Below are 21797 nucleotides of genomic sequence, written 5' to 3'. Positions count from 1 at the left end.
GCTCCACCTCCTCCATGTTAGTGGATGGGACTTGGGGCAAACTAAAACACTGAAATACACGCCAGTTTTTTTTTGTTTTTTTTCTCAAGGATGGTTGCTGTCATTTTAGGCAGTTAATATAATTTTAATTTTTTGGATAAGTTTTGTTTTAGTTTAGGAGGTAGAGCAGAGCGTAGTATTAGTAAAACCTCATGTTTTTAAGTTCAACCACCTTATAATGTATTATGATATTAAAGTTTGCCTCCACCCAAAAAAGAAATTGTTATCACTCCTCTTGTATGTTTGACCTTTGACCTACAGAATGATGTTCAGAGTTTGACATCAATAATGAGACATCAAGTGGAAAACCTGAACCTCATATTTCAACAACATGACTCCAAACTGCCCTCAGTCTCTCTCAGATATCATTCTGAAGGTGTGTAAAGGTGCAGAGGTAAAACTCTTTGTTCACCTAGAAACACTGATCACCAGTTAGTCTCTCTCGTGTAGAACCTGTGTAAAATCAGTTGGAAGTTTTTGTATTAACAGAGGAAGAGGAGGCCCAGCAGGACGAAAAGACCATTGAGGACAAGGAGGAGGAAGAGAAAGGCAAAGGTGAGCCAATATTGCCTGTGTAATATGTGCTGAAGCTGAGAACAGAGATTTGTGTTCATTAATCCATTTCTCATAAAACAAATAATAATAAAAAAAAAATGGTGAAAAGCTGTAATACATGTTTGGCCACTTGGGGGAAGTAGATCATGCTGAAAACAGGACATCTGACCGTCATTGTTTTAAAGTTCTTACACTGAACGTGTTGGCAGTTGCCTGTTAATACACATTATACACAGAAACAAACAAGCCTTTATTCCATTTTTGGTAAGGTCTTCAATTAATTTTTAAATACTTTATTTTTCAAAAATAAACACAACATGGGAAATATAAAAAGCTCCTGTCCATCTCCTTCCTCCAGATACTGGCCCATTACAAACATACATATAAACATACACAGTCACTGACTTACAAATGTGATTATGTATAGCCTACAAAAGTTAAAAAACTAAAAAACTAAAAAGACACCACACATCGGATTCATAGTTATGTTCATAGCTATAAAATATATTTATAAGAGAAAATTTCACTCAGGCCACACCGAACAGTCATATCAGTGAAGATAGGTCAACTGCTTTAAATATAGTTTTTAATATGAACAAAATATCTGTAGCAACGATGTAGGAACCTGTTTGCCTTATGACCTGAGACTTTAACAGTCAGATTCATTTATAGTCTACTGTATATGAACATTTAGACATCTACTGTACATGGACAAAAAGACAAAGAATGAATAATGTCAAAGACTTTCCAGCAGTTTCAACAACAACAACTGTATTCTCAGTGACTTCTCACGGGCTTCTCTGACTTAAAGTGTGTCGTCTGGATATATAACCTATAGAACAGATAAATAAACATTTACGCCAATGCTACAAAGATGGCTGCAAAGATAGGGGAAGAAAATCACCAAATGTTGACACTTACCTCAGTGGTTGGCACCATCATCCGTCCTGCAGTTGGGAAAAAAACAACACAATTTATAATCAGGTATTATAAGAACATGTTCATTTGGCTAAACTGCATTCATTAAATGAAGAATATCAGAGATATTTTTTGTGTTAATCAGAATCAATCTCTCACCGGCAGATTTCTTTTTGTAGTAAATCAGCCCAGCAACTGAAAACACCAGACCCAGCAGCAGGCCTGCCGCCCCAACGGCGATCTTATTCATCACTGAATCAGGCAATGGGTCTGACAACACATCAATCACAAGCACTGATTTAGATTTACAGATTATACGTCCGTTATTATGTCAGCAGGGATCCTTTTCATCTCTGAGTCAAAATTATATCACAAACTCTCTTCCTGTGTGACAGTTGTATACTAACATGTTTAAAATTTTATTACAAGCCATGGCATTTGAAGATTTCTGTGTTTCTGCAGCTACAATAAGAGTTCAGTCTTTGCGTGTATAATCTAAAACTGTGAAACATACGGTATGTAATAAAGTGTAAAGCACAGTATATTCCAGTATATTTTCAAACCGAAGGGCAAAAAATGGTAAATTCATCTGTCCCCATGCACACTCTTACCCCAGTTAGTAATCTTGGGCTCCATGAGGCTGGCGTGTTCCACCATACAGGAAATCCTTTCCCCAGGTGTGGGTGTATACTCCAGATAGGAGTGGATCTGGTAGAGCCAGTTCCCATTGGGCAGCTCATCGGTGGACGACACATCAGATGTAATCCCTTTTCCGTTCCTCAACCACGTCACTGTGATTTGTTTAGGATAAAAATCGTACACACTGCAGATGAGCATGTCGGGATGTTTGCTGCTTGCTGTCTTGTCTGACCTCAGCCGTATGTAGGGCTCGACTAGAAGGAAAAAGCCCAAGACAAAAAATGTTTTTATAAAATGTCACGTCTTTACTCACAGGATTTGTAATTATATTAAATGACACAATATTTACAGCCTCATATAACTCCTTTAATGCTGATTTCATAGACGTTGAAGAAGTTCTTTTTATGCTCTGTTATAATCACCTGGGGTCATTAGGCCGATATAAGCCTGTGGGACATTTTTTTTGCAAACGTCTGTTTTCCATAGCTCATCCATCAGAAAACTTGGTCGGCTATTGAGCTGATCTGCAATTTTTTTTGCTTCCTTTGTGTAACCAACCGCTTTCCCCAAAGTGCTGTTGTACCGGATTAACAGCATCTTGTTGAAATAGTACTCCTCCAAGTACACAGCATCATGAGCATCGTAGGAACTAAACTGGCAACGGTTCAACCCGATGCCATAGAGAGCACCTGAAAATAAGTGCCAAAAGTTAATATGGAAAGTTGGCTGTAGTTTAATACTACAATTGCTAATAAGTTATTCTTGACCCTATTTCCTCTACAATTTTACTCACCTTCTGTTGATAACACCAAAAGCAACACAGGAAGAGTATAGAAGCTACGAACACAAGACATGTTGTCAGGTAAATACGAGAGACGCGACTGAAGTTCTAACCTGGAAAAAAATGTTAAAATTGCTTGTGAGTCGTGAAAAACAATGAGGAAGTTCAGCTACAGATTTATGAACAACATTTTTTCCTATGCAGGTGTGGCAATCCCCTAAGGGTTTTGTATTACATTCCTTGTCGTCATTATGCATAATATGACCATCCCTCCTCTTTGCATACAATCTACACCGATCAACCACAACATTATGACTACTGACAGGTGAAGTGAATAACATTGACCATCTTGTGACAATTCAATGTTCTCCTGGGAAACTTTTGGACCTGGCATTCATGTGGATGTTACTTAGACATGTACCACCCACCTAGACCAGACCAGGCACCCTCACCCAATAGCAATGACACTCCTTGATGGCAGCAGACATCCCCAGCAAGATGCTGCCTGACACAGACACACACACAAAAATGTTTTAGGAACAACTCAACTCAAAAAAACATGAAAAACAGCACAAGGTGTTGACCTGACCTCCAAATTCACTAGATCCCAAACTGATCAAGTATCTGTGGGATGATCCACAGAGGTCCCTCCGCTCAACCCATAGGACCCAAAGACCATTTAGGCAGTTCAGTCCACTGTCCGATATAGTTTACAATATATTGACAATATTTTAAATGTCCCAGTAATGTTTGCTACCTATAGGCTTCTGAATAACATTAGAAGCTGGATGGGAATGTTGGCATTTCTGTAGCTAACAAAGTACTAGCCAACTAAGCCAGATCAAAATTATTAACTTATCATAAATGTTTATATCATCCTGATCCTTTGGATGTGGTAGGAACAGTTGCCAGACACGACCAAATGGGTAAAGTAAGATATGTTGTTTGCATTTTTTATGTCTCCAGTGGATCAGTAGTTTGTAGTAGTTTTTAACATTTACAGATTTACCTGTTAATTTAATGTCTCAAAGATAACGCTCCACAGCAATTTACAACTCCTGTTTTCTGTTGTTTGTTTATTTAGAAGATATTTGAGACCTCTGGCTCTAGAAATGCTGGCTAATTGAGTCAAGAGGTTACGACAGTTAACTTAATGAACCATGGTAACATTGGCACAGTTAGAGTTAGTGTTTATGTATGGTTGTTTCTGCTGTACTCACACTTATCTAATATTAATGTTTCATCTTTTTGAAGTTAACTAAGTGTACAGCTTTTCAGTGTTCTTCTATGGGAATGGAAACACGCATGGCTATGGTTTGTCTTACCTAGCAACACTAAGAATCATATGTCATACTAAGAATCATGTTAATTCTGTCGCACTGTATTTTTAATCAGGATGTCACTTGAAAGTTGTTACTCTAACAGAAATGACAACAGCACAGTAAAAACATTCTGTAGATTTTCCCTGAGAATTTGGATTTTTATTTTATTAGACCTAGGACAGGTCTAATGACAGGTCTTCTCATCACGAAAGCAACCACAACAAGCCACTGGGGTTACCATGATGTTGGGGTGTCCAATTGCTGTGAAAGCGTAATAGGAAACTACTTTAGGCCAAAACATAATGACCATTTGTCCCTGACTTGTACCATATGAAACAGATTGGATATATGGTGGTCAAGACAAGCTAGGAGGCACAAACAAAGACACATATACAGAGATGTCTTGTTTTTTTAGTGACATAACTTGCCTATGGTTGGAGCATTCCTAGTTTACTGTCCTTTTTTACATTCCCCAAGAAAGTCCAGGCGATGAGGGGAGTAACAATAATACAATATAACCAAGTGAAACAGAGTCATAAAGGGAGATGTACAAATAACTGTTTATTTAACAAAAAACAAAACAAAACCAACAGCCTCTGGAAGAAGAAGAATAAAAAGACACACAGCAGCAACTGACTGTAGCTTTATGCCCAAGGTTTTGCTTTCTCCCCTTCATGAGCACATGTGGACAGGTGTGCTCATATATTAGCATCCCTAACATAAAGAAGAATTAATGACAGAACCAAACATACAGTCTTGTATATGGGTATGCTAATATTGTTCTGTGCCCCGTTGAAAAACACTGGGACAGATGAATGTACACCCATCACCATCTGCTACAGGAAAAATGGTTAATAGGCTTGTAATGAAAGCAACAAACATGCAATATATGTACGATCATTCATTATAGTGTCCTTTGACAATGAAAAATATTCCAGTAGCGAATCCCAACACGCCCAGAGTCAGGCCCGCTCCACAAAGAATGTCTGGTCCAAGGCTACTTTTGATGGATTCAACTTCTGTAGAGGAAGTTAAAGAGAATATAAATCAGTATTACAGACGAAGCGAAACATTTCATTTTTATTTTTAAGTGCCTTCATAAGAAAATAATCACCCCAGATTCTTGTTTTGGGCGTCTCCAGCGCTGAGTGCTGCACAGTACAGCTGTAAATGTCGCCCTCGCTCGGTGTGAACGTCAGAGTAGAGAACTGCCGGAAGGTTTGATCGTTATTGGGGTAATATCGACTGAGTGATGTCCCCTCTGAAATTGGCTGGTCATTTTTGGTCCAGCTGACTTTGATTGAAGGTGGGTAGAAATGATTCACAAAGCAGACGAGTCTGTTTTCAACTCCCAGCTCAACATCTCCAGAGGGGAAGAGCATAGTCTCAGGAGGGTCTATAGTGATTTGAAAGACAAATACAGTGAAAAATACTTCATCAGGAATTTATCAGTCACCAGAGACACGAATGCTGTTAATGTACCTTGTACTTCTTGTGGGTATTCTTCTTTCACTTGAGTTACTGCTGTTAATTCCGAACACGATTTCTTGCTGTTCCAAGCATCTGTAAGGATATTCAGATCCACCAAAACCTGGCTTGGATCCGGTTTAATAGAAGTTGGTACACTGTACACAACTTTGTTACTTAGGAAATCAACATATAAAATCTCTTCGCCATCAAACTCATACTGTGCCTCAGCCGTGCCATTCACAAAGCAGCCCACAACATACATCATTTCATGGGGAACTGAAAAACAATGCAACAGATGTAAAGACATAAGAAAAACATATATCGTACAAACAGTCTTGTCACTGAAAAAATATATATTTCGAATAAAATTTAGTTTTTTTTTCAGGCATTTGAAGATTTTCCATAAGTGAAGTAGGACAAAATAGTAGTTGTCCAGTTGTTATTAAACTGTTAGATTACAGCGCATTCTTACCCTTTGAGAAGGCACAGAGGGCGTTGAGGATCAGGATTATAGCAACAGATGAGGACTTCATGTCGAAGCTGCAGGTAGTCATTACTGAAAGAAGACTCAGTACCTGTTTGTTTCCTTGACTTATAGACAAAACGAGGAAATTCACAATCAGTCACGTGGTCAAATCAAGTGCGAAACTGAAGCAGAGGGAAAACTGGAGAAAACTAATACATTATTAAATTAACAACTATTAAATTGTACTGAAAAACCCTGAGCAAAAGGTAAGATGTCAAATAATACATTAGTTAGAGAAGAGAGCTCTAACACAGCTTCCGTATTTTGTTAATGTGGATGTAAAAAAAGCAGTCCAACCTGATTTGAAACTAAATCGTTCCTAACCTTGCTGACAGTTGCCACGAAATGCACACTATGAGACAAAGAGGAGACAATAGAAAACATCTGAATGGTGCGTTTATTCTTCGATGCATTTTCCATGACGTGAGTTATGACTAATTTTATGTTACACTGTGTTCTGTGCTGCGATATGAGATAAATGTGATTAAAAGAAATGAGCACTAATCGGTTTTGGGGTATTTTCTGACTGAGTATTATAAATATAGCTTCATCACATGCCAAGAAATGCACACTATGAAAAGATGGACAAATTAGGTTTCGTAAGGAGGCTATCTGCAGGAAATGAAATATGCAAATTAAATCCAAAGCACCTACAAAGCATTTCCTTAAAAAGAGTAAAGATTGTTCTACTTAACAACACACGCCACTGTCATTAAAATCCCTCCTATTAAAAAATGAACAAAAAAAGCAGGATTGCAGGTTTACTGTTTACTATGTTCTATATCTCAGTTTAGCATATTCACTGCTAACTTTTGCTAATGAAACACAGAGTATAAAGATTATAGGGCATCAATAGTTTTGTGAGTAAAGCAAGGATCCCATCAACAAGTATTACTTTCACTTGATGTTGGGATGTCAGAAAACATGAATGTGTGTAGCAGCTTATGGTATATATACTTTCAGACACATTTCACACAATAAACAAAGGTCATACAACATTTCAGTTGTTACTCTGCAGGTCTTAAACAAGGAAGAAACATGACCAGATGCTCAAACTTAAGCATTCCTTAGCACCAGATGTCTGTTGGTATTCATCTAACTTAGACACTTGAATATGTAAAGCAATACGATTGAAACTGGGCAAAGTCCTAAATGCTAAAGGAACAAATAGCCGCTCAAATAGACATGGGAGGTTTGACTGATTTATTACAAAGGAGATGTATATGGTAGGGTACATTACATTGTACACTGTATGTGCTCGTACATTTACAAGCACATACAGTGCCTTGCAAGTATGTTCGCAGAAAAGTGAAAGTGCATGTTTCTTTTGTTTGAATTTGTTCAAATCATGACAATGAGACACAAGCTTTTAGCTTTAATTTAACATCATTTGCATGCACATACATTTTGTCATTTCATATAAATTTATTTATTTAATATCATCTTACATTCACACTTTTTTGACTTGTAAAAAAGACTTTCATTATCACATTGTTTCCTCATTATACGCACACAAACCTGAGAACCTGAACCTCGTGTTTCAACAACATGACTCCAAACTGCTCAGTCAGATCAGTGAGGATGTGTCAACTGCTTTCTGTACAGTTTTTAATATGAACAAAATATCTGTAGCAATGATGTAGGAATTTGTTTGCTGTGTGACCTGAGACTTTAACAGTCAGATTCATTTATAGTCTACTGTATATGAACATACACACTTTTAGACATCTACTGTACATGGACAAAAAGACAAAGAATGAATAATATCAAAGACTTTCCAGCAGCTTCAACAACAACTGTATTCTCAGTGACTTCTCACCGGCTTCTTTGACTTAAAGTGTGTCGTCTGGGTACATAACCTATAGAACAAATAAACAAATGTTTACGCCAATGATACAAAGATGGCTGCAAAGATGGAGGAAGAAAATCACCAAATGTTGACACATACCTCAGTGGTTGGCACCACCATCCGTCCTGCAGTTGGGAAAAAAAAAAACACAATTTATAATCAGGTATTATAAGAACATGTTCATTTGGCTAAACTGCATTCATTAAGTGAAGAATATCAGAGATATTTTTTGTGTTAATCAGAATCAGTCTCTCACCGGCAGATTTCTTTTTGTAGTAAATCAGCCCAGCAACTGAAAACACCAGACCCAGCAGCAGGCCTGCCGCCCCAACGGCGATCTTATTCATCACTGAATCAGGCAATGGGTCTGACAACACATTAATCACAAGCACTGATTTAGATTTACAGATTATATGTCCGTTATTATGTCAGCAGGGATCCTTTTCATCTCTGAGTCAAAATTATATCACAAACTCTCTTCCTGTGTGACAGTTGTATACTAACATGTTTAAAGTTTTATTACAAGCCATGGCATTTGAAGATTTCTGTGTTTCTGCAGCTACAATAAGAGTTCAGTCTTTGCGTGTATAATCTAAAGCTGTGAAACATACGGTATGTAATAAAGTGTAAAGCACAGTATATTTCACTAAAACAGAAGGGCAAAAAATGGTAAATTCATCTGTCCCCGTGCACACTCTTACCCCAGTTAGTAATCTTGGGCTCCATGAGGCTGGCGTGTTCCACCATACAGGAAATCCTTTCTCCAGGTGTGGGTGTATACTCCAGATAGGAGTGGATCTGGTAGAGCCAGTTCCCATTGGGTAGCTCATCGGTGGACGACACATCAGATGTAATCTCTTTTCCGTTCCTCAACCATGTCACTCGGATTAGTTTAGGATAAAAATCGTACGCACTGCAGATGAGCATGTCTGGATGTTTGCCACCCACTGCTTTCACTGACCTCAGGTCTGTGTAGGGCTTGACTAGAAGGAAACAAACCCAAGACAAAAAATGTTGTCATATCTTTAGTCACAGGATTTATAATTATATTAAATAACATATAAATACAGCCTAATATAATTCCTCCATTGTTAAAGTTACACAAGTTGTCTTTGAAGCAAAAGTTCTGCATTTTTCTTAAAGGCAGTTCTTGTTACGCTCTGTGATAATCACCTGGGGACAGGAGGCCATTATATGCCAGTGGAGCGTTTCTTTTGCAAAGGTTTGTTTTCCATTGCTCTTTCGCCACAAAACGCGGACTTTTGTTGAGCTGATCTGCAATGTCTTTTGTTTTCTTTGTGAAGCCGATCATTTTCCCCAAAGTGCTGTTGTATTGGCCTACCAAGACCTTGTTGAAGTAGTACTGCTCCAGGTACACAGCATCGTGACCATCGTAGGAACTAAACTGGCAACGGATCAACCCGTGACCATAGAGTGCACCTGAAAATAAGTGCCAAAAGATGCTGGTTTAGATGGATAGTTAATTAAAGTTCATCTTGTTCATTTAGTTTTCGCATTGCAAAGCTAGAAGAGAGCTACCAAGTGTTTTTAAGTGCATTTCCTCTTCCTTAGCAGCAACTCAAATAAATAGTTGGAGTTACTTACCTTCTGTTGAAAACACCTGAAGCAGCACAGAGAAAGCAAAAAAGCTGTGAGCACGAGACATCTTGTCAAGTAAGTAAAAGACATCCGACCGATGCCCTCACCAGGTAAAAACAGCTGAAGTTACTTCTGAGTTGTGAAAAACAAACGATGAGGAAGTTCAGCTGTGGCATTTCTTCCATGTGGGTGTGGAACTCTTGTCATTGTCTAAACATCGATTATCTTATTATCATGGCATGGGTGAAATAAATATAACAGGCAGCAAGCTGAACATTTCGTCCTCACAGTTGATGTGTTACAAGCAGGAAAATTGAAAAGGGTAGGGATTGACAAGGGCCAAGCTGAGATAGCTAAATGACTTAATCTGAGCATCTCCAAAACATTCCTTAACTTTATTTATATAGCATGTATTAAAACAGAAAGTTATAAAATGCGTTACATAAAGTACCCAGAAATGTGATTAAATGTAATAAAAGAGAAACAAAGTACAAATAAAGATTTACACACTGTAGAATGATTTAAGTCAATAAAATATAGCATACATCCACAACTCAGCACACATGACAGTGTCATCTGTGTCAAAGACAATGTGGGCATCAATGAACTTAATATATTTTTTGACAGGAATGGCAAAGAAATGGTAAAAATGTAGCCGTTGTGGGGCGTTCCTGATCTTCAGTGGTCAGTACTCTAACAAAACTGGTACAAGGAAGGAAAAGCGGTGAACTGGTGATAGAGTCATGGGCGACCAATACTCACTGATGCTCATGGGGAGTGAAGGCTGGCTCATGCGTAACTCAAATACCTGTAAAAATGAATGATGGCTCTGATGGAAAGGTGTCAGAAGTTTTGTGGCTGCCTAGCCACAAATCGTCTGGGTAATCATGCTAACCCCTGTTTACTGCCAAAAGCACCTACAATGGCCACATGAGCATCAACCACAGAGTACCACGGAGTAACGGAGGATGGTTGGCCAGGTGTATGTACATCGTTATAGGCCGTCAGGATGCAATAAATCAATGTTATTCACATCCTCTACAATAATTTGCAGTAAGATGAATGTATTTCCATAAAAACTACAATATTGTTTCACTGATTCATTGAAATACATGCAGTGGTAGCGTTTCTTCATATTTTCTGTTGAATAGCTAGTTTTATATTTTAACATTGCTTTCAATCATCACAGTAGCTAATATAAACATATAGTCTTTCATATGCTTTTATGTGCACACAGTTACCCATTAATATCATTAGCTAGTGGCAGAATACTTGTAAATGCAAGTAAGTGAAACAAAAAGCCAAATACAATACAATATAATGTATATTCCACCATTAGGTTTCTTTTACAGAGTTTGAATAGACCTGTGCGCTTGGAAGTTGATGAATGGTGCATTTCAAAATAATGCAGTTTGTAAAAATATGAATAGATGCTGTCCTACATTTGCAGTATTGACTATTCAGCAACAGAAATATTACTGATGGTGTCCTTTGACAAATAAAAATATTCCTGTTGCAAATCCCATCACGCCCAGACTCAGGCCCACTCCACAGAAAATATCTGGTCCTAGATTCTGGTGATCGCTTCTGATGATTTCAGCTTCTGTAGAAGAAATTAAGGTGAAATTAAAATCATTACAGACAAAGTGAAACATTTCCTTTTTAGTTTTAAGTGCCTTCATAAGAAAATAATCACCCCAGATTCTAGTTTCGGGCGTCTCCAGCGCTGAGTGCTGCACAGTACAGCTGTAAATGTCGCCCTCGCTCGGTGTGAACGTCAGAGTAGAGAAGTGGCGGAAGGTTTGATCGTTATTGGGGTAATATCGACTGAGTGATATCCCCTCTGAAATTGGCTGGTCATTTTTGGTCCAGCTGACTTTGATTGAAGGTGGGTAGAAATGATTCACAAAGCAGATGAGTTTATTTTCAACTCCCAGTTCAACTTCTTCAGAGGGGAAGATCATAGTCTCAGGAGCTTCTAAAAGTGGTTTTAGACAAAAGGCAAATACAGTAAAAAGAAGATGCATTTATCAAAAATGTATCAAATATGTCAGAGCATATATTAATGCTGGTAATGTACCTTTTTCTTCTTGTAGATGTTTTTCTTCCAGCACAACAAGTGATGTTAATGCCAGACAGAGTTCCTTGTTGTTCAGAGCATCTCTTAGGAGGCTCAGACCCACCAAAACCTGGCTTGGATCCGCGTCAATAAATCTTGGCACAGTGTATACGATTTCCTTTTTTGGAAAATCGGCATACAACATCTCTTCACCATCAAACTCAAACAGTATTTCAGCCGTGCCGTTCACAAAACAGCCCATAACGTATAAAATTTCATGGGGAACTGAAAAACAACACAACGGATAAAAAGATACAGCAAATACAGCACACAATACTGTCATTGAAAATGTTTTTGTTTTTCTTTCAGATAGTTGTAGATTTTTAATGTCTCTATAACCATACTAGGACAAAAGGGCATTATTATTATTAAATTGTTAGATTACAGCGCATTCTTACCTTGTGAGAAGGCACAGAAGACGTTGAGGATCAGGATTATGGTAACGGATGAGGACTTCATGTCGAAGCTGCAGGTAGTCATTATTGAATAAAGTCGCCTGTTTTGTTTCCTTGTTTTACAGACAAAATGAGGAAACTCACAATCAGTCACGTGGTCAAATCAAGTGCAAAACTGGAGCAAAGTAAAAACAGGAGAAAACGAATACATTATTAAATTAACAACTATTAAATTGTACAGAAAAAAACCCTGAGCAAAAGATAAGATGTCAAATAATACATTCGTTAGAGAAGAGAGCTCTAACACAGCTTCCGCATTTTGTTCATGTGGATATAAAAAAAAGCAGTCCAACCAGTCTTGATCATTCCGAACCTTGCAGAGTATATAAATAAAGCTTTGACACTTGCCACGAAATGCACACTATGAGACAAATGGGAGACAATAGAAACAATCAGAATGGTGTATTTATTCTTTGATGCATTTTCCATGACGTGAGTTTCCAGTGTCATTTATTTTAGTTGACATGATGAGAAGGAGGAAATAAAATTCAAAGCAGCTACAAGATATCAAAGGTGACAAGTAGTTCCTTAAAACGAATAAATCTGGATGAGTTCACAGTAGAACTTATTATCAGTGTTACAGTCAAGGAGGGACCCAGCGCCAGGTTACATACCAAAGAGTGCGACATTTATTTACAGGAAAGGTGTATGCAATGGTGGTCTGGTACAAGGAGTAAGAGGCCTTGGGCTAATATCACTCCTGAGGATTATGGTGATGTCATGAGTTTTGCAAGTCAACAACAAACTATCAGACACATTTGAGAAAGAAAAGTCAGAAAGTCAAAAAAATAAAAAATAAATAAAAAATGGAACTCGTAAGGTTGTGCGTACGATGTGGGAAGTCATGTTGACAATGAAACTGGACATTTTTGAAGTTGTGAATACCACAAGAGCAGCACGTACCCCTTCAGACATTTGACCTCCAGCCATGTACCCCCTACTCTCACGCACTTGTAGCAGCTAGAAAAAGAAAAGTCTGAGAGCCTGACTGGTGGTAGCAGTTGAGGTCTCTCTGGAAGGGCAATCTATCCGTTTTAGCCATTTATGCATTTTTGGCAGTTAGCCGGGCGACCTAGTTTTCCTCAGACTGATGACTTGACAGCTCAGATGACAGAAAGTTATCAGAATTGTTGACGACATAATTTAAAGACCCAATCAAGAATGAGATTTGCTTGTTTCTGGGGGGAAAATAACTCTAGCAAGTATAGCTATAACATCAGGAGATTTGCACCTGCCCACCAATCACAGACATTTCAGGGAATCAGCGTCTTTCTTATTTAGGTGACCTAGCGCTAGCTACATTAGCAGCAAACTGATACATAGCTTCAAAGCCAGTTGTCCTACAATCTAGCTATTAACATACTCGACTCACATGAAAAACTGTCTTTTGATTTTTCATTTACGTGGAGAATCAGAAAATGAGAAAATATGGCTGCTTGATTATGGCAAAAATCATAATCACGATTATTAAAGATGATTATTCATTGATTTGAGAACAAGCATTTATTGAACTTTTAACTCTGGTATTTCTTTTAATAAGAACTGAAAAATACAAATAAATAAGAGAAAAATATATTAATAAAGTTAATTAAATAATATGTAAAAATAAAAAATAAACACTATCCCAGACTTTGGCAGGGCCAGCGTGGATCATTTTTATTTATTTTTTTCCAACAATTTATTTTTAATACAAGATTCATAACAGTACCTCGACCAATGAGGTGAGCGGGATTCCCGCTGTCATCTCATTGGTCACAGAGCAGGAGACGGCCTGGGAATAAATTTACTGTAAATGTTCATATAAATCGCCTGATTATTCCTTAAATCCATTTACATTTTACACAGTATTTTTTATTTTCACGGTAGCCTAATACGGGACAAAGTGCGTCCCGTGACAGCTCAATACGAGACACGTACTTTTGTTTGTAAATACGGGACGATTCCGTTTTTCAAGGGACGGTTGGCAGCCTTAGGCCACGTCCACACGTACAAAAACGATGTTTTCCCCCTCTGTTTTCCCTGGCATCGTTTCGAGAATATCCGCGTCCACATGGATCCGTCTCAAAACGCTACTTCATATTCCAGGCCTATAGGTGGCGCTGTTTCAGTTTCAGAAATTCACCAAAAACGGAGAGGAACAGGCGGAACATGCGCATAAAGCTTGAGCACTGTTTACAAATCGGTTTTAGAAGAAACCAAACTCAAGGAGAAATTATATTTTGCCCTAGTAACCCTAATAGGCTCAATATCTTCTCCAGCAGGAACGCGAGCATGTAGTCCGCCATTGTTGTTGATGTTGTTATGAGACGTCTCGCGGGATATAAGAGGTGGAAGGCTGCTCAAGGGGTGTGGCGATGGTGGCGATGACATCATCGTATGCGTTTCTCTCCATTGTTCTCCGTCCACACAAAAACGCAAGAGGTGCGTTTTCGAATTTTTCCACCCTGGGACCCGGTTTCAAAAAAGTGTGTTTTAGGGCAATGCGTTTACAGGATTCGTGTGGACGATCGGCCAAAACGATGCAAAACCAATGCGTTTACACCAAAAAGCGTTTCTGTGTGGACGGCCCCTTAGTAGCGTGACGTATCTTGCACAATATCTTCGTTTGTTCCGAGTCAGACTCCTCGAAACCGAAGTGTTTCCACGCCACAGAATTGGCTTTACCTTTCTTTCCGAACAAAGGCTGCCTTTCTGTCATCTTCTATCGTTTTCTTCTACACTTATTTTTTCCAGCAGGGGCAGAGCAGAGCGGAGATGAAGGAAGCCAAAATCGAAATCGAAATTCAATTTATCGCCCAGCCCTATGAGAAAACAACCCGTTATCCGTTTTTTCAGTTTCAAAATGTTATCAGACTGAGTTCAGAATCAACTCTTTTGCGTACCCCCTACGTCACTCTGCGTACCCCTGGAGGTACGCGTACCACAGGTTGGGAACCACTGCACAAGAGGGGGCCATGAATATGGAGTACTTGTGAACACTGTACAGTCCCTTGTATGTGCAAAGAAACAACAATAAAATCCTAAATGCTACAGATTCAAATAGTAGCTCAAGCTCTACATGTGCGTGACTTTTTCTATGTTACACTGTGCTCTGTTCAAGCACAGCTGCCATATGAGCTAAATGTGATTAAAAAAAAAAAAAAAGGGCACTAACCGGTTTTGGGGTATTTTTCTTACTGAGTATTATAAATATAGCTTCATCACATGCCAAGAAATGCACACTATGAAAAGAGGGACAAATTAGGTTTCGTAAGAAGGCTATCAGGATGAGAAATGCAAATTAAATCCAAAGCACCTACAAAGCATTTCCTTAAAAAGAGTAAAGATTGTTCTACTTAACAATACAAGCCACATCCCTCCTATTAATCCCACTCCTATTAAAAAATTAACAAAAAAAAACAACAAATTAACAAACAAAGATAGGAGTTAAGAGTCATGAAAGGAGCAATGTGAGGTGAATACCAATATTCTGCAGGTTTAATGTTTACTGTGTTCTATATCTCAGTTTAGCATATTCACTGCTAACTTTTGCTAAAGAAAAACACAGAGTATAAAGATTATGGAGCATCAATAGTTTTGTGAGTAAAGCAAGGATCCCATCAACAAGTATTACTTTCACTTGATGTTGGGATGTCAGAAAACATGAATGTGTGTAGCAGTCTTTGTGGTATATATACTTTGAGACACATTTCACACAATAAACAAAGATCATAGATCAACAAAGCATTCCTTAGCACCAGATGTCTGTTGGTATTCATCTAACTTAGACACTTGAAGGTGTAAATCAATACGACTTAAACTGGGCAAAGTCCTAAATGCTAAAGGAACAAATAGCTGGACAGATTGATATGGGAGGTTTGACTGATTTATTGCAAAGCAGATGTATATGGTAGGGTACATTTACAAGCGCATACAGTGCCTTGCAAGTATGTTAGCAGAAAAGTGAAAGTGCATCTTTCTTTTGTTTGAATTTGTTCAAATCATGAGTCACAAGCTTTTAGCTTTTATTTAACATCATTTGCATGCACATACATTTTGTCATTTCATTCAAAGGGCCATTTATTTTTTAATATCATCTTGCATTCACACTTTTTTTGACTTGTAAAAAAGACTTTCATTATCACATTGTTTCCTCATATTATACGCACACAAACCTGAGAACCTGAACCTCGTGTTTCAGCAACATGACTCCAAACTGCTCAGTCAGATCAGTGAGGATAGGTCAACTGCTTTCTGTACAGTTTTTAATATGAACAAAATATCTGTAGCAACGATGTAGGAACTTGTTTGCATTGTGACCTGAGACTTTAACAGTCAGATTCATTTATAGTCTACTGTATATGAACATATACACTTTTAGACATCTACTGTACATGGACAAAAAGACAAAGAATGAATAATATCAAAGACTTTCCAGCAGCTTCAACAACAACTGTATTCTCAGTGACTTCTCACCGGCTTCTTTGACTTAAAGTGTGTCGTCTGGGTACATAACCTATAGAACAAATAAACAAATGTTTACGCCAATGATACAAAGATGGCTGCAAAGATGGAGGAAGAAAATCACCAAATGTTGACACATACCTCAGTGGTTGGCACCACCATCCGTCCTGCAGTTGGGGAAAAAAACAACACAATTTATAATCAGGTATTATAAGAACATGTTCATTTGGCTAAACTGCATTCATTAAGTGAAGAATATCAGAGATATTTTTTGTGTTAATCAGAATCAGTCTCTCACCGGCAGATTTCTTTTTGTAGTAAATCAGCCCAGCAACTGAAAACACCAGACCCAGCAGCAGGCCTGCCGCCCCAACGGCGATCTTATTCATCATTGAATCAGGCAATGGGTCTGACAACACATTAATCACAAGCACTGATTTAGATTTACAGATTATATGTCCGTTATTATGTCAGCAGGGATCCTTTTCATCTCTGAGTCAAAATTATATCACAAACTCTCTTCCTGTGTGACAGTTGTATACTAACATGTTTAAAGTTTTATTACAAGCCATGGCATTTGAAGATTTCTGTGTTTCTGCAGCTACAATAAGAGTACAGTCTTTGCGTGTATAATCTAAAGCTGTGAAACATACGGTATGTAATAAAGTGTAAAGCACAGTATATTTCACTAAAACAGAAGGGCAAAAAATGGTAAATTCATCTGTCCCCGTGCACACTCTTACCCCAGTTAGTAATCTTGGGCTCCATGAGGCTGGCGTGTTCCACCATACAGGAAATCCTTTCTCCAGGTGTGGGTGTATACTCCAGATAGGAGTGGATCTGGTAGAGCCAGTTCCCATTGGGTAGCTCATCGGTGGACGACACATCAGATGTAATCTCTTTTCCGTTCCTCAACCATGTCACTAGGATTCGTTTAGGATAAAAATCGTACGCACTGCAGATGAGCATGTCTGGATGTTTGCCACCCGCTGCTTTCACTGACCTCAGGTCTACATAGGGCTCGACTAGAAGAAAAAACCCAAGACAAAAAATGTTGTCATGTCTTTAGTCACAGGATTTATAATTATATTAAATAACATATAAATACAGCCTAATATAATTCCTCTATTGTTGATGTTACACAAGTTGTCTTTAAAACAAAAGTTCTGCATTTTGCTTAAAGGCAGGTTCTTGTTACGCTCTGTGATAATCACCTGGGGACAGGAGGCCATTATATGCCTGTGGAGCGTTTCTTTTGCAACGGTTTGTTTTCCAGTTCTCTTGCTCCACAAAAAGCGGACTTTTGTTGAGCTGATCTGCAACGTCTTTTGTTTTCTTTGTGAAGCCGATCATTTTCCCCAAAGTGCTGTTGTATTGGCCTACCAAGACCTTGTTGAAGTAGTACTGCTCCAGGTACACAGCATCGTGACCATCGTAGGAACTAAACTGGCAACGGGTCAGCGCGTGACCATAGAGTGCACCTGAAAATAAGTGCCAAAAGATGCTGGTTTAGATGGATAGTTAATTAAAGTTCATCTTGTTCATTTAGTTTTCACATTGCAAAGCTAGAAGAGAGCTACCAAGTGTTTTTCCTCTTCTTTAGCAGCAACTCAAATAAATAGTTTGTGCAATGGAGTTACTTACCTTCTGTTGAAAACACCTGAAGCAGCACAGAGAAAGTAAAAAAGCTGTGAGCACAAGACATCTTGTCAAATAAGTAAAAGACATCCGACCGATGCCCTCACCAGGTAAAAACAGCTGAAGTTGCAGCTGAGTTGTGAAAAACAAACGATGAGGAAGTTCAGCTGTGGCATTTCTTCCATGTGGGTGTGGAACTCTCGTCATTGTCTAAACATCGATTATCTTATTATCATGGCATGGGTGAAATAAATATAACAGGCAGCTTCTAACACATCAACTGTGTTGGAAAATTGACAAGTGAAGGGATTGATAAGGGCCAAGCTGAGATAGCTAAATGACTTAATCTGAGCATCTCCAAAACATTCCTTAACTTTATTTATATTGCATATATTAAAACAGGAAGTTATAAAATGCTTTACATAAAATACCTAGAAATGTGATTAAATGTAATAAAAGAGAAACAAAGTACAAATGATAACAAATGAGAATGATTTAAGTCAATAAAATATAGCATACATCCACAACTCAGCACACATGACAGTGTCATCTGTTGCCTTTAAAAGAGCTGTCTCGGTGCTGTGGACAGCTGTGTCAAAGACAATGTGGGCATCAATGAACTTAATATATTTTTTGACAGGAATGGCAAAGAAATGCAGCCGTTGTGGGGCGTTCCTGATCTTCAGTGGTCAGTACTCTAACAAAACTGGTACAAGGAAGGAAAAGCGGTGAACTGGTGATAGAGTCATGGGCGACCAAGACTCACTGATGCTCATGTGTAGCTCAGATTCTTGAAAAAATGAATGGTGATTCTGATGGAAAGGTGTCAGAACACACAGTGTATTGCACTTTTGTGGCTGTGTAGCCACAAAACCCCTGTTTACTGCCAAAAGCACCTACAATGGCCACATGAGCATCAAAGCTGTACCACGGAGTAATGGAGGAAGGTGATCAGGTCTGATCTATCTGTCACGTTATCTTTTACATCATATGTTTGGCCAGGCGTATGTAAGTCATTAATCTGGGCATATGCCGTCAGGATGCAATGAATCAATGTTATTCACATGTTCAATGTTATTGCAGATGAATATATTTCGATAAAAAGTACGATATTGTTTCACTGATTCATTGAAATACATGCAGTAGTAGTAGTAGTCTTAATATTTTCTGTTGAATAGCTAGTTTTATATTTTAACATTGCTTTCAATCATCACAGTAGCTAATATAAACATACAGTCTTTCATGTGCTTTTATCTGCAAACAGTTACCCATTAATATCATTAGCTAGAGGAGGAATACTTGTAAATGCAAGTAAGTGAAACAAAAAGCCAAATACAATACAATATAATGTATATTCCACCATTAGGTTTCTTTTACAGAGTTTGAATAGACCTGTGCGCTTGGAAGTTGATGAATGGTGCATTTCAAAATAATGCAGTTTGTAAAAATATGAATAGATGCTGTCCTACATTTGCAGTATTGACTATTCAGCAACAGAAATATTACTGATGGTGTCCTTTGACAAATAAAAATATTCCTGTTGCAAATCCCATCACGCCCAGACTCAGGCCCACTCCACAGAAAATATCTGGTCCTAGATTCTGGTGATCGCTTCTGATGATTTCAGCTTCTGTAGAAGAAATTAAGGTGAAATTAAAATCATTACAGACAAAGTGAAACATTTCCTTCTTAGTTTTAAGTGCCTTCATAAGAAAATAATCACCCCAGATTCTAGTTTCAGGCGTCTCCAGCGCTGAGTGCTGCACAGTACAGCTGTAAATGTCGCCCTCGCTCGGTGTGAACGTCAGAGTAGAGAACTGGCTGAAGGTTTGATCGTTATTGGGGTAATATCGACTGAGTGATGTCCCCTCTGAAATTGGCTGGTTATTTTTGGTCCAGCTGACTTTGATTGAAGGTGGGTAGAAATGATTCACAAAGCAGATGAGTTTATTTTCAACTCCCAGCTCAACTTCTTCAGAGGGGAAGATCATAGTAGCAGGAGGGTCTATAGTGGTTCGAAAGACAAATACAGTAAAAAAACAAAAAAAAAATGCATAGTTTATCAAATATGTCAGAGCATATATTAATGCAGGTTATGTACCTTTTTCTTCTTGTAGATGTATTTCTTCCAGCACAGCAAGTGACGTTAATGCCAGACAGAGCTCCTTGTTGTTCAGAGCATCTCTTAGGAGTCCCAAATTCAGCAAAACCTGGCTTGGATTCGCTTCAATAAATCTTGGCACAGTGTATACAATTTCTTCTTTTGGAAAATCAGCATACAACATCTCTTCACCATCAAACTCAAACAGTACTTCAACCGTGCCGTTCACAAAACAGCCCACGATGTATAAAATTTCATGGGGAACTGAAAAACACACAACGAATAAAAAGATACATACAGCATGCACAGCACATAATACTGTCATTGAAAAGGTTTTTGTTTTTGTTTCAGATAGTTGTAGATTTTTAATGTCTCTATAACCGTACTAGGACAAAAGGGCATTATTATTATTAAATTGTTAGATTACAGCGCATTCTTACCTTGTGAGAAGGCACAGAAGACGTTGAGGATCAGGATTATGGCAACGGATGAGGACTTCATGTCGAAGCTGCAGGTAGTCATTATTGAATAAAGTCTCCTGTTTTGTTTCCTTGTTTTACAGATAAAACGAGGAAACTCACAATCAGTCACGTGGTCAAATCAAGTGCAAAACTGGAGCAAAGTAAAAACAGGAGAAAACTAATACATTATTAAATTAACAACTATTAAATTGTACAGAAAAAAACCCTGAGCAAAAGATAAGCTGTCAAATAATACATTCGTTAGAGAAGAGAGCTCAGCTTCCGCATTTTGTTAATGTGGATATAAAAAAGCAGTCCAACCAGTCTTGATCATTCCGAACCTTGCAGAGTATATAAATAAAGCTTTGACACTTGCCTCAAAATGTACACTGTAGGACAAAGAGGAGACAATGGGAGCAATCAGAATGGTGTATTTATTCTTTGATGCATTTTCCATGATGTGAGTTTCCAGTGTCATTTAATTTTAGTTGACACGATGAGAAGGGGGAAATAAAATTTAAAGCAGCTACAAGATATCAAAGGTGACAAGTAGTTCCTTAAAATGAATAAATCTGGACGAGTTCACAGTAGAACTAATTATCAGTGCAACAGTCAAGGAGGGACCCAACAGCAGGTTAAATACCAAAGAGTGCAACATTTATTTACACTGGTTAGTTAGTTAGTTATAAACACTAGTTTTTACAATCTTCACTATCATAGTTCAGCATGTTGTCTTGCTAACATTGCTAATTAAACACAAAATCACTCCAGAGGATTATGGGGATGTCATGAGCTTCGCAAGTCAACAACAAACTATCGGACATTGAATCTGATAACATGAAACAACAAGCAAGTGTGCAACGACTTTCATAGCAATCCATT

At 38.2% G+C, this 21797-nt stretch overlaps 6 protein-coding genes across 7 annotated transcripts; all 6 read right to left on the bottom strand.

Annotated features, from left to right (window-relative positions):
- Positions 1-45: 45 nt before the first annotated feature.
- On the bottom strand, positions 46-3015 carry LOC311496355 (H-2 class II histocompatibility antigen, E-S beta chain-like). Its single transcript, XM_084556182.1, has 6 exons — positions 2945-3015; positions 2574-2840; positions 2124-2405; positions 1672-1782; positions 1516-1541; positions 46-1426 (listed from the first exon to the last, which is right to left on the bottom strand). Exons 1-6 carry the CDS (start codon positions 3003-3005, stop codon positions 1400-1402), a joined length of 774 nt encoding a protein of 257 aa, XP_084412308.1. The 5' UTR covers positions 3006-3015; the 3' UTR covers positions 46-1399.
- A 1084-nt stretch (positions 3016-4099) lies between these two features.
- On the bottom strand, positions 4100-6278 carry LOC311496356 (H-2 class II histocompatibility antigen, A-U alpha chain-like; the record flags this gene model as incomplete). Its single annotated transcript, XM_084556183.1, has 4 exons — positions 4100-5273; positions 5369-5650; positions 5737-6000; positions 6197-6278. The coding sequence occupies 4 exons, from the start codon at positions 6276-6278 to the stop codon at positions 5152-5154; spliced, it is 750 nt and encodes a 249-aa protein (XP_084412309.1). The 3' UTR covers positions 4100-5151.
- Positions 6279-7613: 1335 nt separating this feature from the next.
- LOC311496354 (H-2 class II histocompatibility antigen, E-S beta chain-like) lies at positions 7614-18695 on the bottom strand. Of its 2 annotated transcripts, XR_014699350.1 has the most exons (7): positions 18360-18695; positions 17930-18196; positions 17459-17740; positions 17014-17124; positions 16857-16882; positions 16362-16767; positions 7614-7705 (listed from the first exon to the last, which is right to left on the bottom strand). XR_014699350.1 is itself a non-coding variant. In XM_084556181.1 (6 exons), exons 1-6 carry the CDS (start codon positions 18418-18420, stop codon positions 16741-16743), a joined length of 774 nt encoding a protein of 257 aa, XP_084412307.1. In that variant the 5' UTR covers positions 18421-18695; the 3' UTR covers positions 16116-16740. The 2 variants fall into 2 exon arrangements, 1 of the variants encoding a protein (XP_084412307.1); XM_084556181.1 differs by lacking the exon at positions 7614-7705 and having other exon boundaries at positions 16116-16767.
- On the bottom strand, positions 7705-9878 carry LOC311496353 (H-2 class II histocompatibility antigen, E-S beta chain-like). Its single transcript, XM_084556180.1, has 6 exons — positions 9705-9878; positions 9273-9539; positions 8801-9082; positions 8356-8466; positions 8199-8224; positions 7705-8109 (listed from the first exon to the last, which is right to left on the bottom strand). Exons 1-6 carry the CDS (start codon positions 9763-9765, stop codon positions 8083-8085), a joined length of 774 nt encoding a protein of 257 aa, XP_084412306.1. The 5' UTR covers positions 9766-9878; the 3' UTR covers positions 7705-8082.
- LOC311497548 (RLA class II histocompatibility antigen, DP alpha-1 chain-like) lies at positions 10140-12297 on the bottom strand (the record flags this gene model as incomplete). Its single annotated transcript, XM_084557862.1, has 4 exons — positions 10140-11301; positions 11395-11676; positions 11779-12042; positions 12216-12297. The coding sequence occupies 4 exons, from the start codon at positions 12295-12297 to the stop codon at positions 11174-11176; spliced, it is 756 nt and encodes a 251-aa protein (XP_084413988.1). The 3' UTR covers positions 10140-11173.
- Positions 18696-18877: 182 nt separating the features above from the next.
- On the bottom strand, positions 18878-21159 carry LOC311496967 (RLA class II histocompatibility antigen, DP alpha-1 chain-like). The gene is made up of 3 exons (XM_084557033.1): positions 20455-21159; positions 20077-20358; positions 18878-19983 (listed from the first exon to the last, which is right to left on the bottom strand). The coding sequence occupies exons 1-3, from the start codon at positions 20777-20779 to the stop codon at positions 19856-19858; spliced, it is 735 nt and encodes a 244-aa protein (XP_084413159.1). The 5' UTR covers positions 20780-21159; the 3' UTR covers positions 18878-19855.
- Positions 21160-21797: the final 638 nt, after the last annotated feature.

The sequence above is a fragment of the Chelon labrosus genome (genome assembly GCF_963514085.1).
Source record: "Chelon labrosus genome assembly, chromosome: 12".
Lineage (NCBI taxonomy): Eukaryota > Metazoa > Chordata > Actinopteri > Mugiliformes > Mugilidae > Chelon > Chelon labrosus.
This window is presented reverse-complemented; position numbering and strand designations above follow the sequence as displayed.